Source organism: Xiphophorus maculatus, chromosome 5 (assembly GCF_002775205.1).
Source record: "Xiphophorus maculatus strain JP 163 A chromosome 5, X_maculatus-5.0-male, whole genome shotgun sequence".
In the NCBI taxonomy this organism is placed as follows: Eukaryota; Metazoa; Chordata; class Actinopteri; order Cyprinodontiformes; family Poeciliidae; genus Xiphophorus; species Xiphophorus maculatus.
Window position 1 is genome coordinate 1,485,688 of NC_036447.1, and position 18,648 is coordinate 1,504,335.

Sequence of the window (18,648 nt, forward strand, 5' to 3'; positions counted from 1 at the left end):
TGTTAATATTATCACAGGACTGCAGATTCTTAAGGTTCCCTGATGTTTTTACTTATCCACCAAGACAGGATTCTGGATTTTTGGTGTTTTGTTGGCGGACCAAAAAACTGCAAAGGAAGGAAAGCCAAAAGTTTCAGTTTGTAAATGTAAAAAGCTGCTAGAAACTATTGAGTTGTTAGCTGAATACAAATACATGTAACACTTTTTTTTTAGATTTAGTTGGTCTATGAATAAAAATCATGACAAAAAATGAAGTTTGTTGTCAGGCAGTGTAGACTGATTCTGCAATCCAAGAACTTCTACATTTGATTTCTTTATAATTCCTACATTGAAAATGAAATATTTATAAACAATTGTGTCAAAATTATTTAAAGTATGTGAATGTGTCCTCATATCTTAAGTAGTTTTATTGCACATGCTGGTTGTCATTTTCTAGACAAAATCTAATGGCGTTAAAAGGTTCTGCTGCAGTTGGGTATAAATGAACATCCTCCACATTTTTGTCAAACTTTAAAATGTTTTGGCCGTAACAACGTTGGACCAACCTGTCCCTGTCCCTCACGCAGTGACAACCTTTTCAGATGTGAGCTGCTGACAGGATTGACTGAACCACCACTGTTCCCCGATCATCTCCCTCCTGTGGAGCGACCGCTCGGCTCCCAGATCAGTGTCACTGACCTTAATGGCCGACATTTACTGGGACAATCTCGGAGCTCAGCGTGAGGACGGCGTGCCGGGCTTCATGCAGAGACACAAAGACCAGTGAAGGTGACACTGTCATGGCAACAGGTGGAAGGGACACTTCTACGCACTCCTGGAATAACTGGAAACAACCTACTGAAGCTTTTCTTTTGTCTGGATGAACTGATGATCTGAGTCCACTGATTAAAAATTTGAAGCGATTTCTGAGTAGATCCAGTAAACTTCACCACAGAATCCAATCATTTCATTTATAGATGCAAAGCAACCTGTTGCAGTGAAAATCCTGCTGATGAAATGATTTTGAACAGGCTACTTGGATCTAAAGACTCCAAAACACACCAGAAGGTCATCAAAAATACACAAGTCTGCTTTAATAAAATGAAAAAATGAATTTCAAACTTCCTGAACTTGTGTTAATTAATTCAACAAAAGACAAGAAACAGTAAAAGTTTTCAGGAATTATCAAAGGAATTTATTCTAATGAAAATAGATGCTAACGCTAACTGACCCCCAAATCATCATCATATGAAATACATGAAACTTTCAGGAACTAAAAAACCAAATAAAAACATCAAAACAGAGATAAAAGGCTTTTTTGTGGTTAAAATTAAGTATTGATTAAAAATGATCAAATATAAAATTAATATATAAAAGACCCAATATTAATTCAACCTTAAACAGCAACAAAGTATTTCATAATTAGATAAAATATTTAACAGATTGTAGTTTTTTCTGCATAAACATTTTTGGTTTAATTCACTATATGAGTAAAAAATATTGTTTCAAAAGTTTTTTGTTTTATTTTTTATCAATTTTTATGCTCAGTTACATAAAAAATATTGTTTTTAAGATCATAAAAGATGTAATATTAAGGTTTTTTCCCTCCTAAATGCAACATTTTCCCTGTAGAAAGTAACTGAAGACCAAACAAATATTACCAATAAAAACCACGACTTAATACTCCATCTATGGAACGGAGCTGGAATACAACAGGAATGAGTTGGATCTCCTTTAATTAGGCTTGAACATCTACTCTATAAAGTGGTCTATAATAATGTTGATTGTGAATTGGAGCTCTTTAAATGAGCAGATCTGAAGTGAAGAGTCTAACCTTCTGGTCGTGGCTGTAGGCCAAGGCCCAGTCCTCCTCTGTGGGGTGGAATAAAAGGCTCAGGACGAAGAAGGAGAGGCGGTACTTCTGGAAACTGGCTCCCTCATCAGTGCTGATGAGCACGCTGCTCTCAAACTCCGGATCAGTCAGAACCATAATCTGAGAGCAGGGGGGAAGAAGAGAGGAAAACACAGAGGAAGGGTGAGTTTGGAACAGAGAGAGAGATGAGGAGATGAGAGGAGACAGAAATAAGACGTTAGAAGCAGGAGCGGTGTCGGACCTAAAATGTTTCGCCAATTTGGCACATTGCAGGTTTACGTTTGGCAAACAGTTTTGCTGAAGCTCCTCTGTGGAGCCTTCAGTGCTATCAGAGGTCAAAACTCATCATCGTATCTGTCCAAAACAACAAGGAGGGAAAAATGAAAAGGAAACAACGACACACAGGTTGAAGCCTCCTTCAGAAACCCTTCCTCTGCTCCAGCTGCAGCCAAGAGGAGCTGCTTCTAATGAGAGATTTAGCAGGCATGACTGAGCCTAAATACACAATAACTTGCTGTCTTTATCAGTTTGCACCACAGAATGTCATTTGTTAGCATTTCCTCTTCCAGTACAATTCTAATTCCAGCTTCAGCAGCTCAGCGGGGGGTTAGAAGCCGTAATTTCATGCTTGAACTGTTTCTGCGGGAGCCGTCACGGTTCCAACAGAATTCAATAAGGAGAGGAACTTTTACCGCATATATCTTTCAGCTAATGACATTTAGAGTCTTTCTGGAAGCAGATTAAATGCTCACTGGAATTTTGCCTTGAATTACAGGAAGCTCCTCAAAGTAGCCGTAATCACTGTATTTTATTCAGCAGCGCCAAAGTGAAGCTGATGCATTATCTTGAATAAGGGGCTCTATTAGCTTACTTTCTTTATTTTACAGTGTAAGCTAAAAGGCAGGAAGGGGATTTGCATTATTTCACATGAAAAGAGGAACGTTTACGTTTCTACACGATGGTTTTGAGGTTGTAGCTGATTCGGGATGTTTGGTGGTTGACCCACACAAAGCAGAGCATGATTATGAAGTGGGAGGAAAAACAAATCATTTTTTAATGGTGGGACAATTAATTTTTTTAATTGAGTTAATTGCAGAGTCTCTAATCAAACACCATAAATTGAATTTTAATTTAAAAAACACTGACAAAACAAAAATCAACATTTTCAATTATATACCCTTTTGCTGTTAAATTCTTAAAAACAGACATATGAGCTCAACAACAAAGATATTTACTGTTTCTAATCTATTATTCAGGTTTTTCAACCATCAGATTGGAGCCAAATGTTATTCTACTCCTTCAGCTTTGATCCGGCTTCAGGAAACCCTGATCATTCATGGAGGTTCTGTGGAAATGTGAACTGTGGATGCTGACATTAGCATTTGAAGAAAGGACATCTTTTTCACTTTTTGATTTTTAAAATAATACTCCACCTTGTTTTTGCTCTGGATGAGTTCAGACACATTGATTCTCCCATTTACCAGTAGCTGTTCACACTTGGCTGTTCCTTTGTGGTTTGATGTCTGCAGTTGTTTGTTTCTCCAGTTATGGCCTCAAACGGGTTTAATCCACTAACATGCAGCCCAGAATCCTCCAATCCTAATTGCTGCAAATTAACTGTTACTGTCCACATGTGATATCCCAATAGCCAACGCCTGTCCTTTAGGATGGAGCTGCTTTGCTGCTCAAACCTCCACCATCCATGCATGTTGCATGAGCGCGCGGTGGCACAGCGGGCAGCGCTGGGGTCCAAATAGCTGTGTTTTCTCTCGTCAATTCCACTGGAATTGGAAGAACAGCAGCACATTTGTCACTGACAGAAAAGCCAGCCCTCCTTCCAGAGCTGTAAGCAGGAACTCTCCCTGGTGGTGATTTAGATAAATTGTTTTTCATTAAGCACCAATAAACAGGCAGCACTTTCTCAATCTGGCTTTCTCATTGGCGTGGGCTCGCCGATCTTTCCATTCATTACCTGTCACAGCGCAGCGCCAATGCTCCTGATATCTGCGAGCCTCTGTGGAGCTTATCAGATGTAATTTCCAGCTTTTAAGCTGTAATCATATTCGATAATGTGGCTGTAAGAGGTCCACTTTGAGAATCAACCATCAGAAGTTAATGGTAAAAAGAAAAAAAGGCATTTAAATGTGTGCACATAATCTAAAAAGATTGTATTAAAATGAACTGCTGCTCTGTGCTAAAGCTTTGAACTGGAAGTTTTCGTCCTCCTCTTTAACCTCCATCTGCAGAGCTTTCATCTCCAGCATTGGCTTCAGTCTTTGAGCTCTAAATAGTTTTCTGTTTCATCACACGGAGCAGCTGCTGGACAATATTCTAACATTTGCATTACTCATTTAGCAACAAGTGTGACAACATTATTTTCCATATTCACACCTCATGTTTGTTCAAAATTGTCTGTCGCCTCTGTGATTATAAGCCCATTTTCAAAGCTGCAAACACAAACTTGAATGCATTTTTCCAGGTTTTAATGTGACAGAAAAGCATCACAGTAAGAAGAAAATGACTCCATTTCAAAATGTCAGTCTAAGATGTGTGACGTACATTTGTATTCAGCTCCTACTGACCAGTACTTTACATAAATACTGGTCTTTCTTCTGGCTTTAAGTTTCTGTGAGCATGGTGCTGCCACCACCATGCTTTAACATGGGCAAAGTGGATTCAAGGTGATGTGAAAAAATGGTTTAAATCCACACAATGCTTTGCAAGTAGGCCAAGAAGTTGACTTTTGGTTTTGTCTGAGCAGTTATCACTTGTTCCCAATTAGATTGAAGTCAGGAATTTAATGTTAGTGTAGCTGGACAAAGCAAGAGTCCAGGAATTTTGCATAATATCAGACAGCAGTAGGTTTGTTAATGGGGTCTTCAGCTCCAACTTCATAGCGATAAGCAAACTGCCACTCTTCCAAAATAGCCAGATCAGTGGAGTACACAACTAAAAACGTAACGTAGACAGATCCTCCCACCATGGAGCGTGTAGCAAACATTAACATCAGATTCCACTTGGTAGCTTTCCAACTACAAGTTATGCCAAAGTCAGGGTTGCTAGGCAAGCTCCAGTATTCCCAGTAGGATTTTCAACTTCAACAGGTGATGCTTTCATGACAACTGGTCACACTGGGTTTGTCTTTAGGAGTATTAGCATAAATGTAAACATCACATTTCAGATTTATTGTTCTAATATTGATCTTAATGTGAAAAATATGCATGAAACTGATCAAGTGGACATGGGGGTCAATCAGGTTGGGTTATACGTTAAGGCCAGAATTTTCATCATGCCCCTGAACCTACTCCACAATTTTCAGATTTAATTTTTAACACCTGAGATACTAAGAAAATGAATAAAAGCTTGAATATTATTGCAAGGTACTGTAATGGCAGGGGCCTTTCCTTTCCTGCTTAAGTAAACAATAATTATTCATCCCCAAACTCGCAGTGACCAATGGCATCATCAAAGTCTGATTAAGATTTTCCTCACAGCCTCCACTCAGCCTTAACGAGGGAGCGGGGCGAGTGAGGAGGGTAACAATACGGAATCGATAAAGGTTGCTGGGGATAACCTTTGTGTTTTATCAGCCTGGTGTCGAGCTGTGCATAAGCTGCAGCGCCAAGATAGAAGCGGATAGTTGTCAGATGGCAAGTTAAGTGGAGGTATGGATCAGAGACGGAGGGAAAGAGACACCCTGCAGCAAATGAATCACGGCGGATCAATCGAGCTTAGGCTGTCTTCCACGGGAGCTTTAGAAACACAGTTGTCTTCACAGTATGCTCATTAGGCACGGATCAGGCCTTAATCACCCACATTTAGCTATCATGTTTTCACTGCCGTTCTTCCTCCGTGGCATCTTAACTGTGCATGTCTTTAATTTTTTTTTAAAGCCCTGTTGAACAGCCGTTCAATTAACTGCAGAGAGAGCATGAAGCTCGAGAAAAGACGACACGATGCAGCTGAAGAGTTCACCACTGAGGCCTTCTGCTAAATGTCGTTGCTATCGCTCAAATCTTTACCGCATCTCTGGGGAATGTCACAGGGGCAATGTATGTGAGGGGAAAATACTTCAATATATGTGCATATACAGCTGGGGTGGGAGCAGCGGACGATTATAGGTTTCAGTGAGTGATTAGCTACAGACGGCTCTTTTTATAGAACACAGGCAGATGCTAAATAAGGTCCCTCAAACGAGGAGCCAACAAAGGGCTGCAGCCAGCAACCGGGCAACTTTCATCCATCTCCAGGATGGTAAATCGAAATAATTAGGCCTGAGATAAAGCACAGAGAGGCAATGAGAAGAGCCAGAGGACAACCATCATCAGCATTACTACAAGTTCCTGGCTGCCATGACTCACTAACAGCAGCAGACAGGAAGTAAAAATAGTTCTCCTGGAAACTATGGTGGAAATGATGGGATTTCATTTGTTAATTTTCCCTCTTGAGTTGTGGATAAACCTTATCTCATGCCATATAGGCCGACTGAAGGGCTGCGCGTCACATCTCCCGCAGAGAGAACCTGGGGGAGCGCGTTCCTGCCACGGCCTTCATGTGGAATTACATTTTCTCCGCATGAAAATGCAGGAGTGAGTGAGTCACGAGGAGTAATCAGTGCCGGCTATGATCTGTCCCTCGCCACGACGCGGCTCTGCTCTTCGCAGGATCCCATTAACTCCGACGACATGCAAACACATTCAGGGTCAACACCTTGGATCGGCCTTGGAGGAGTGATGCTGATGAACCCGAGGACCCAAACCACTTCTAACGCGCCGCCGAGTCACGCCTTATTCTCTATTAGTCTGCTGGCACCGCGCAGCTTTCGCTTCCTCCAACCCTGACCTGAGCAGGAAGGCCACTTCTACCAAGTGATGAGTTTTTTACATATTTTGTCACCTAACAACCACAAACCAGTGTATTTTATTTGGATTCCCATGCAAGGAAACAGAGCTCTCAAAATTTTTTCCACAAAAAATCTGAAATCTGCATTTATTTTCTTCCCATCTGAATCGTGGAATCATTCTTCTTTGGCTACATTCACACAGCATCTATAGATGCCAGATTCCTACTTTTGCACTGAAATCCATTTTTTGTGTGTGGTTGTTTATGCTACTGAGCGATGCGACTGTGATCAGTAATAATGGGACAGTGGACGGCGTCTATGGATCGAGTTTAGAGCCATTCAACAACGGGAGTCAACAGTAACAAAATGATAACACCGCAGAGGAAGCTAATGAAAAGAAAACACAAACTGCAGCAGAGCATTGTCTGCAACTTCTCCAGATTAGTCTGTTTGGAACCAGGAGTGATGGGATCAAACTATTAATTTAATAAATTGTGTTACGGACATCAATAACTGTAGCACCAGTGATTTTAATAGATGTTGGATTTTTATTTCTCACTGAACAAATGCACTTAAAATATGTTGGTGCAATAAGCAGATGAATTTATTATTACACAGTCAAAGTCAAATAAATGCAGAACACATTCCCTTTCCCTTTACATAACATCCCATTTTTTCAGGGTTGGGTTTATATTTTTTAAAACTATTATTTTCTTTTTGGATTAAATTGGATTGCACTCAGGAGAAATTGATTTCTTACCTGCAGAGGAGTGCTAAGTGCTCTCATTTAAGGAGACAGTTGGGAGTTTTGAGAGATGAGCCAAGTGGCTCATTTTTGTAGAAAATGTTATCGTGTGAATTTTCCCACTTCATGCATCCAGTGGCTGGTTACCAGGTAGAAGGACTGTGGGATGATGGGAACAATGCAGTGAAAAAATCTACCATCAACAGTTTTTGGCCAAATATCACAAGGTTCAGTCTGTGATGTATGGATTGCTCATGGTGGCAGCATGTTGGGGCAACTTGGCTTGTTCTGATTTTGTTAATGTTTGTTTGACATGTTAAATGTTTGGACAATTCTTCCCTCTGGTTTTGGATGCTGAGCAACTGGAAAGGATATTTGCTATTGCACTTTTGCTTTTGGACAGTTATGATGAGTAACCATGGCAACAAGGGACTGTTCTCACTCCTGGAAGCTAAAAAAATACTTAAGAGTTGAAAAGGAGGCTTCATGGATGCAGATCAGGAGCAAAGAGAAAGAAGAAGTTCAAACCATCATAAGAAGGAATGACCATATCCCCTACTCCAACATCTCTCTGCCCAGTTTTCCACCCCTACGGCCAAAAAGAGATTTTAAAAGGAATGACAAAAGCAAAGGAGGTGGATCAGCAGAGCTTGCCAACAACTGATGGTGTCATCTGGGACATGTTACTGTGGAATATCATCTCTGCTGGCCAGATACTGAGCTGTTAGCATGTCATAACAGTCATGTGACTGTTTTACAGAAACAGTCTTTAGTCAGAGGTCTGTTCAGGTTATTTGCAAGACTGGCTGCTACTGCAGATCTTTTCTAGCCACCATCCACGAAGACTTTCTGAAGATACTTGACTGATTTGAGTTACAACATTTAATTTCCCTTTGGAATACAGAAAGTAGTTTTCAACTGAATCTGATTAAATGTAATTTACTGCAGCCAGAGAAGCACAGCACAAAGAAAGTGCAGGGATTTGTAATTCACAGCAACAATTTTGGGTGCATCAGAGTGGAAAACCTTCTGCTAAGAGAGAAGCTGTCTGCTGAGTTCTTCCATTTTTTACCACGCGGATTCAGAAGTATTTTTTTGTGTTTGTCATTAGACGAGCAGAAAACCGAGGCAGATGGTGAAAAGTGGAATGCAAACCATGTGCAGATCGATGAACAAAATTCAGAGAGTGTCAGAAGAAATGAAAAGTGATTGACAGAACTCGGAGGCAAATTAAAGGCATCGGCAGATGGTTGGCAGCTGGGAGAACTCGTGATTCCCCTTGTCTTATTTATTTCCAGGCTGAAATAGTTAAAATTCAGTTTCAGCAGGTTGATTTAAAAAAATAAAGGAAGTAACTCACTTTTCTCTCCTGCAGAGTTTGCCAACTAATTTTGTTTTCTGACAGTTTTGCTTTAGCAGAAAGAACAAATGCAGCTGCTGCAGATAAACTATTAACTAAAAACAGTTTTCTGTAGTGTCTGTTTATGTATTTTATGCAGAAGCTCATATTGCTTTGCGGCAGAAAATAACTGAGAACCAGTGATGTATGGATTCTCATTTCGACACCAGTTGCACCTGCAGTCATCTTTGCTTCAGTCGGAAATGGCCGCAGCGCTGACAGGTTTCACTACTGTGTGTAGTTAAGGCGCACTTCCTTCCCCAACCTGTTGCTGTGCTTTGTTAGGCAGCTGAATGAAGTGTGGAGGGTAACTCCAAAGTATTTTTGGAAAATTCATCTGATTTGCTGATTTTTTTTGTTGAGCCTATCTAAACTCTGTGAAGTAAAATGCATGTTGAGAAACTGGAAATACCTGAACGAAATGCGACTAGACATGCTACTAGCTGCTGGATCCAAAGCAGCCAATCCAATAGCGTCATTTATTTTCCTTGGTCTGACTGGCTCTACTTCCAAAGGAGACAATAAAAGACACTGCAGATATTAGTTTTAGTGTAAACATCAAGACAGTTTCCACTGTGCATATTAATAATGTATATTTGATGTTTGAACTATTGAAATAGGTATTTATAGATTTTTTATTGAGGCTCTCAAGTGACCACTGCTAGTCATGGCCAGCAGTGGTTCCTAAACCTCCAGAACACTGGGAGTCCACTATATTTGAGATTTCATCCAGCCCCACCTACAGGTTACTGAATACTGGTAAACTTACTGGGTTCTTCCCCAGTAAGTTCTTGTTTGATCTTAAATGGTCATCATGCAGGTGACCAGTTCGTATTTTGAGCTTTATGCTGTTACTCTCTACTTACAGTCTCATATAAGTCAACGATTTCCTCAGTTCTGGTCCTCAGGCTGCACTGCCCTGCGTGTTTCAGGTTTTTCCCTTCTGCCACACGCTGGTGTGGATGATTAACAGGCTTCTGCAGAACTTGACGGCATGCAGAGGATGTCATGCAACCATTTGAATCAGTTGTTCTGGAACAGACACATCTAAAATATGCAAGACAGTAATCCCCGAGGACCAGAATTGAGAAACATTGACATAGGTACTGCTGAGTTATTCTTGAAGTACATTTTAAATTCTCAGTTACTCACAGGTAGCTGACAAATACCTACGTCTTTGACTGTAGATATTTGGGTACCATTAAAGAATTAGTATTGAGTCTGGGTTTATATGTTGCACTTGTAATCCTTGTATCAATGTTGACATGCTACTGATTGGTATCTGTGGTTTGTAACTCCCCAGGGTCAACGGTTTATCAAATCTGGCTGCAGAAAGACAAAATAGGAAAAAGTTCAGGGGAGGAAAACTTATGCTAAGCATATTTAACGTATCAGATTTTTAGTGGACTGATGCGATATTTACAGTTTCAATCACAAAGGAGGAACTTCCTGAAACAGCACTGATGTCTAAATCCTTTTGTGACATTCTAGACACACTACCTTACAAATCAAATCATGAACATGCCAGTCACTGTTTTTTTATTTTCAGTTGGAGTATTTCCATGTACAGATCATTACCAGAGAGCGAGAGGTGAGGAATACCCTGAAAGATCTCCAGTTCATCACAGAGCAACAAACAGACACACAGGACAAACAACCATTCACTTAATGAACCCAATTAACCTAAAAGTCATGTTTTCGACTGTCAGGTTAATTGGTCTCAGAGAGAAACCACACATGGTCAGAGACAACATGCAAAATCCATACAGAGATTTGAACCCAGGACCTTCAGAAGACAATGGATGTGCATTTCTAGTTACCAACTTACTTATTCACAGGTTAAAAAGATAAAAGAAAATTCCCACCTTCCTTTTATTGGTTGGGCAAACGTAAAGGTAACTGAGGACGGCCTTGGACCCGATTTTGTCGTTCATTCTCTCGTATGTTGATCCGTAATCTGTGGATCTGAACAGAAGAAAGACAAAAAACAATGAGAAGCAGAAAACAAAGTGAAAATAATCCAGGAAGCTTTGCATCAAAACAAACTGATGCGACGTTCTGTAATGCTGCCATATTGATGAAAAAGAACAGAACATCACACCCAAAGGAAGAGAACCAACAGGATAAATGTTAGTTTGGTTGTGTACACGCAGCTTCTCCAGGGGAGTAAATTTATGGCAGTGAAATAAGAGAGGGTTAACCAATCATCCACAGCTCCCACTAAAATTAACCATTCAAACAGCTCTGGGGACCTGACACTGTAAATAATTAATTCTCTCCTGATGACTACTATGAAATAAAATATGACGAGTGCAAAAACATGTGGATGTTCCAGAACCCTCGGGTTTTAATAATTTAACAGTGGGAATGAGCCTGTTAGCCAGCCCAGTCCCTGGAAACTCCACATGAATCCATCATCGGTAACTACCAAACCTGCCTTCAAGTACCACATTTCAGCATCCGCAGGCCTGTTCACAGGCTTTTCTTCCTCTGTGGGTGTCGTGCCCGGGGAATCTTCTCAGTGGGGACAGAAGCTCCCGCCCACCACTGTGGCAAAACTCCTGTTTGGATTTGCAGTCTGACTCGTATTGTTATGCGGAAAGCTAAGATGATTCCTGTTTTTGTCAAACCCTGCTGTTTGTGCTCCTTCAGAGGGAAACGGTCTTTCAAAGAGGCCGTAACGCGGTGTCGCTCCTTCAGAGAGAACGGTATCTGCAGTGATTACAAAGCACCGCAATGAGCCACACAGAGGCAGCATCATTTCCACATTACATTAAAGTGGGATGGGGAGTAACAATGTTAGGCTGGAGTGGAATTTTACATCTGCTCCTCTGAATGAAACCTTTCACTGGAAACCTTTTCACACAGGAAGTTTTGTTGAAAATGAAAGAGACAGACATGGATTTACAGGTGCTGAATCAAACCAATCAGTTTTACTTTCTCTGAGAAATTCTTCACCTGAGACTCTCAGATCTGTGCCAAAGGTAACGGCTACGCAAACTACAGCAGACAGCCATCTGCTTGTTCCTGTGCACTTCCAAATAAAGTGAACTAACAGAAAATGTAATTGATTGAATAAAAGATGTCCTTGGTTTTCACTGGACAGCATCATATTTACCAACACACGCATTAATGTATCTACATGATCAAAGTTATTCCAGAACCTCTATCTTCTATTTCTGAGGCTAGCAAAAAAAAAGTAAACTGAGAATTTTATAATAAGCTGGCTTACTTTTAGAATTGATTTTATGTTGATTCTTTGAGACTTTTAAACAACCAACATTACATACGTTATATTTACTATGGAATCTCCACAACCATAAATCAAAAACTATACCAGCACATCAATGAATTTATTTAAAAACTGATTTATGAATGATTTCTTTAAAAGCTGTGCACCGTGTGCAGAGGCTGCTCGACGCAGTTGGTCATGTTTTGTTGTCTTTATAACGTCTTCCCTTGGATAGTTTCCCAGAAACACATTTTGGTTTTACGCTGATGACTGAATGAATGAATAGAAAACTGAGTACCAAACAGCTTGTACTTCTAAAATTGTGTTCAATTACCAACCAGTTCATTTCAATCAAAACTTTTTTAAAATGTATCCATGCGTTTGAAACCTCTTGACTAACATTATGTCATATATTCTTGTTTGGAATCGACCCAGTATGTGTTGGACAGCCTGAAATGCAGCAGCTCCATTTAACTGTCAGAACATCTGTTTGCTACGACCCGTCTGGTTCATTTACTCAGTACATTTGAAGCTATTGGACTTTTAAAAAAATTCATAACAACAAAAAGTCAAGATCTGAAGTTGAACATATTTACTTTGCTTTAAGTTAAAGGCAAATTTCCTCAAACAAAAATCCTTTTCATTTTATTTTGCACCATTTCTTTTGATTTAAGATGGTATCCATGGCATTGTTTAGTTCAAACCAGAACAAAGATGATGAATGATTAAATTTTCTTTTTCTTTTAGTGTTGTTGGTGGAGGAGGAGGCCATTAAAACAACCTTTTGATGCCTCACTGATGCGATGCCATGGAAATCTTTTATTCCTTCAGCCGCTGATCTGTTTATTCCCCTGCATCCAGATGAGCAGGTGGTGCACACTCCTGTTAATGGCTTCCAACAATCCATGTAGTATAAGGTTTTAGCAAAACCACAGAGACAAAATAATCTGCTAAAGGAAAAAAATGTGTGTATGTATCTGAATCCTAAATAATACTTAAAAAAACATGTGATGTGGTGATTATTCTTTTGCTGTTCATTGGAAAACACCCCATTTATGTTTTATCTAAATGGTGTACACAGTCTTGCATGACTTCTCGATCGATGTCACCCAGCAGCTTCAGTTTGACAAACACAATTAAACGCTGCACAATTAAATTAAGATTAACTGAAAGTCTTTGATTCAGGCTCAGAGTGTTTTTCCAGCCAAATTCAGCCTGACCTTGTCCCTCTAATCACATCAAGTCTTCAGGGACTGACGGGTTCAATTTGACCTGAGCTCTTCTCTCAAGCATTCGTCAAATGAACAGAGGATTATCCATATTTTGTTCTGCTCTGCCCTGTTTCTCTAAAGAAGACTTAATAACACCACTGCCTGGAAAAAAAAAACAGGCTTATAAGATAAAAATAAAAATAATGGAATGATTTCTTTGTCTGGTTTCTCTTTGGAGGTTCCTAACATCATTTAGTGTTTGCTTTGGTAATTTCTAAACACTAGTCTTTCTTAAGCATACATAGTTATTGTTTATGTATGTAAAAGTATGTGATAATGTGAAAAATTGTTTCATTTTCCTACAGTGCTGAAGCACTACATTGGAAAGACACAATCCACTTCGTACATGGTGGGCATATTGGACAAAATAATCATATTTAACTCTTAGATGGTGCAGTTTCAAAAGTTAAAGTAAAAACAATAATGGCTGCTTATACTAACTGAAACTGTGTGGAAAAAGATTTCCATCCCTTCTAATGGATGCCTGCTCCCACTTTTTGGAACAAATTTGAAACGAAAAAAACTTTTCAGACAATAAAGTTTCATTTATTATATCAGCAAACTTCCTTTCCGCCACAGTGGAGGACACATTGTAGATTAATAAGTATTGGTGTTACTAGGTCTCGTGTACTTTTCTATTTTTTTAGGCCTGGTACATAAAGGTCAGTTTGCCAGCAGGAGTGAGAAGAAATTGTTCTTTCATTTAGCAATGAAATGACATAAATGTTCATTTAGCAATAATGTATGTAAAAACAAAAATACAAAATATGAATGGATTGTAGGAATTGACATTATGCTTTGCCATTACCACATCATCATTCACAACTTCTGTTCGCTGACTGGCCCAGTTGAAATTCAACTAGAGAAATCAAACTCAGTAGGAGAAATACCAGACAGAACATTCAAGGGAGATGAGAATTGAGCAGAATTGCTAAAGAAGGAAATAGCCAGGCTACAAAGTTTACAATTTTCATGCAAATTTTGACCATCTGAAGCTTTTTCTTGATAGCAGTATTGCTATCAAGTATTGGTCAGTAACATTATATTTATTTACCATTGATAAATTATAAGTTGAAAACTGAACTCTGAATAATTAAAATTTGTAAGAGGGCTGATATTTTATGTGATGTGGTTAGCAGAAAAGTTTTCCGGATAAACACTGTAAGACATTTGTAATAATGTGTTGGTGCCTAGATGTCCCTGAGAGTACAGGAAGATGCTTTCTCAGATAATTAGCACGTGATTGCCACATTTATGCACGCTGCGTTTGTCATCGGCACGTGTTTCAGTGGTCGTTTCCCCAGGAGTCGGTTTCCTGAGACGCCTTTTCACTTTGAGCTCCTTCCACTCTTCATATAGAAGGAAATCAAAGTCCCAGAGACACATTGTAATAAAACAACAGCATGAATGTGAGTTTTTCTTTTAAAGCATTTTGTGTTTAACACCAAAATACTCTGAGCAAAGACGGACCTGCTTTCATTTCTGATGAGACAAGCAGTTTCTTGCTGAAAAAATGTCTGTTTTGGGCTCGTTGTTAAAGATAGGAGCTCAAAATAATTTAGTGATAATCAGTAAAAGAGATTAAGGCAAATCTGACTCAGTGTGCAACATCCGCCTCGTTTTAATACAGAATTCATACTATAGCTAACACTTATACCCAAGTGGGACAATAATCGATTAGAAAAGACACGAAGGATGCTTCGCTCAACCTCTTTTCAGGTCAGAAACGCCGTCTCCCAGTTCTCACAAAGGAGAGGTTTTCATTTGTTGCTATTTGTACCAATTTAAAAAACCAAACAGAGATGCGATGTGGTGCACTGCAGTGTGTGAACATCAAATGATTGGAATAAAAGGCAGGCAGAAATTGCATTAGGGAATGTTTGTGAGGTTTTGCCAGATGGCTGCCAATAAAGCAGAACAATTCAGAGCTGTTGTACAACACGGTTGACCATGCTCTGGGGAGATGGAGGGAAAAAAGCCATCTACTTCAAAGACTAAAAACTCCAACTAAATCATTTCACTTTCTCAAAAATTGTACAAACAAAGCACATCACCCCGAAGCAGACGGAGGCTAGCAGTGTACAGCATTCCTGTTCAAGGGAGAACACAGGCTGCATATCCATGCTCGTCATTGAAAAGAGAGCATACAAAAGACCTCATCAACATTCATCAAAGGTGTAAAGATGAAAGCATCATCAGGTAGTTGTCAGAGTCAAGGCCAAGCAGAAACAACTCAGTGGTTTGTCCTCAGAAAAAGAGTCAAACAGAGAGAAAGGAAATGAGTTCTTACCTAACAAACCTGCAGCAGAACCAAGCCCAAAGTGCAGGAACTTACTGATGCACCTAAAAAATAACCCTGATCTGATCCGGTGAACCAAAGAGTCATGTGGTGGAACGAGGTCAGAGATGGAGCTGCACAGTGGGCGGCAGATGTTTCTAAATCATCTCATTGTTTTTGTTCTGGGGGAAAACTCTGAGGACACGACAAAGGCAATGCTGCTCCAGAAACAAGTCTTCAGGCAAACCCACTCCTGGATTCAGTTCAGGGACCTTTCAGTAGCAGACAGAGCTGTCACCACAGCACCAGTGAGTTAAATGCTGTAGCAAGTCATTGTTTTCAAAGACTTGTTATAAAGTAGGAATAAAGTTGTCTGAAATAAGAAAAAACTGAATTCATAAAAAACTATAAACTTCCAAGCACCATGAAATAAGTGCAGTCGATTGCTTCAGTTTTGATAGAACCAGATAAATATGAAATGCCATGAGGTTTAATTGTTTAAAATGAATTAGTCTAGGCCAGGGGTGGGCACTCCCGGTCCTCGAGGGCCGGTGTCCTGCAACTCTTAGATGTCTCCCTGGTCCAACACACCTGAATCCAACAGCTGAATCTCCTCCTAAGTGCAGTCAAGTTCTCCAGAGTCCTGTTAACGACCTCATTATTTGACTCAGGTGTGTTGAAGTAGAGATGCATCTAAAAGTTGCAGGACACCGGCCCTCGAGGACCAGGAGTGCCCACCCCTGGTCTAGGCAGTGAGAGGTCCAAAGGAACATTGATGAGATGGTGCTACAAGCAAAAAGATAGGAAAAACAGCACTCACCAGCTAACTGTGATCTTCCAACTGACTATTACTTACATCTACCAAACTACAGATTGGACAGTGATGTTATTTTCGTCTCTGTAGCACTTTGAGATTTCTTTGAAATGTAAGGTGCGTTACAAATAAAATGTATTATGTTGTGTGAAGCAACTCTAGACGGAATGAATCTGGCTGCGTTGTGCCAGCAAAGGTCTGTTGGAGATTAAATTCCCATAAGTTAGCTAAAATTAAGCAATATTTAGACCTTACTGGCCTTTAAATGGCTATAAAAGCCTTTATCATCTCAACAATTGATCACTGTAGGTAGCAGCTTATCCATTTTAGAATAGATTTTAAAATTTTACCAATTTTCAACTCTCCTAATGCTTTGACCCATACCTATAAGTCTCATTTACTGGGTTTACATCCCTGAGTTTCTTCTCAAACCTGAACGGATCTCTTGGTTACGACAACCAGCTTCCTCTAGATCTACATTCAGTTACTGACCTGGACCTTTTCATGTCCAAGCTCAAGGCTGTTAAGATTCAGTTAGGGTTTTAAGACTTAGTTACCCTGTGACATTTTACTTTAGATTTATAGTTATTCATTTCTTCTGTTTGTTTTATATTGTGTCTTTAGGTTATATGGTTGACTTTATAAATTTAGAGATGGTAAGAGGGTGTGAAAATATTTAACTTTCAGTGTCCAGTCAAAATCTTCCCACAGTCAAGAAACTATTGACTGCTAATCATTTTGTGACCACAGGTTGACCCATTCTTCATTTTCTATCAAGATATTTAACTCCAATTTCCATTTTTATATATCAAGTATTCTGGGTATTGCAAGAGCCTCTTATACAACCTAGAAGAATAACTTTTTATTGACATGTTGAATGAATGAATGACTGGCTGTGGCCCCAAGAGCAGAAATAAGGAAGACCCAGGATGTTGGCCTCTGTGCTGGTGCTAAGACTGTCTCCGCTGTACATATTAAAGGATGTTATGTATATTTGGTGTTTGAACTATTAAAATAGTTAATTATAATAACTTTTAGCTGTTTTGATCCCTAACTCTCTTGAATACCAGGGGTCCCCTGTAGATTACACAGCTTAAATCGGTTTCTTTACCTCTAACTCTCCCCAATTTATCTTTCAGTCTGGGTTGCATGTCATCATATTCATAACCCCAGCAGTCTGGTTGTGTTTTCACTTTTGCTTCAACTATTTTCTATTGCTGCATTGTTTGACTAAAAAAGGATAAAAATCTTTGTTGCAATAAACTGCACTGCACCAGAAATCCTGCTTATTAATCTCATAATAAATATTACTTTGAGTAAATAACTTGTTTGAAAGCCTTAAGTGAATGTTGCATAAATAAGCAGCAGGCCATATGAGCACATATCAATAAATTAGAATAATATAGAAAAGTTTATTCCAGTAACTCAACACATTATAGACTACACTCTCACAGAAGTGTTTTTCTTCTTATGATTTTCTGCTTCCAGTTGAATGAAAAGACACTTGATGTTAGAGAATTAAAATAAACACATTTTAATCAGAAAATATAAGAGTAATAGACAATATAAAAACCTGCTTAAAAGTTATTCTCAAAACATAGTTTTATTCTGAAAAATGAGATGTACTTGTATTTGATAAAAGGTTTGTGAGTTTATAAAAACTGTGTTTTGTTTATTTTTACATTGAAACGGAGAAAAGGAAAAATTAAGTCTTATAGTTTGAAATCTTTATATTTTTTCACCCAAATCTCAGCAGCTTTAAAGTCACCAAACAAGGCTGGACAGCTACACGAGGTGAAGATCAATGCTTACTGGGTCAGAAATGCCTAAGGTGTTGACTGAACTGTGTTTGTCCACGAGTTGGCCCTGCAGCGACTGGCGACCTGTCCTGAGCTTCTCTGCCATTTAGTCTGAGGCATGACAAGACAGGCTGCAGCCTCGCAGCTCAACAAGAGGAGGCAGGCACAGAAAAGAAATGCTTGAATGGATCGCCTGCGGCAATTAGTCTGTTACTTCCAGGCCCATTCAACCATTGGATTATGGGTTTCTCTAACCCAAAACACTGCAGCAGGCACTCCAGACTGAGACTGGGCACAAACACTGTTGTCATACTTCACTGTTGCAAAAATGTGAAGCTGCCTTTGCCATGTTGGCCCCATTTAAAGCCATTTCAGTCACTTCATATTGAGTAGAGTTTTCTCTAACTCCTCGAGG

The 18,648-nt window shown here is 39.5% G+C and overlaps 1 protein-coding gene across 1 annotated transcript in view; it reads right to left on the minus strand.

The window, feature by feature from the left end:
* LOC102237082 (VPS10 domain-containing receptor SorCS3-like) overlaps positions 1 to 18,648 on the minus strand; it is a 210,630-nt gene that overhangs the window by 94,343 nt on the left and 97,639 nt on the right. The window contains exons 3-4 of the mRNA XM_005797660.3: positions 10,705 to 10,804; positions 1,814 to 1,972 (exon numbers count right to left, since the gene is read on the minus strand). Coding sequence (XP_005797717.1) covers positions 1,814 to 1,972; positions 10,705 to 10,804 — 259 coding nt within the window. The remainder of the gene's footprint in view (positions 1 to 1,813; positions 1,973 to 10,704; positions 10,805 to 18,648) is intronic.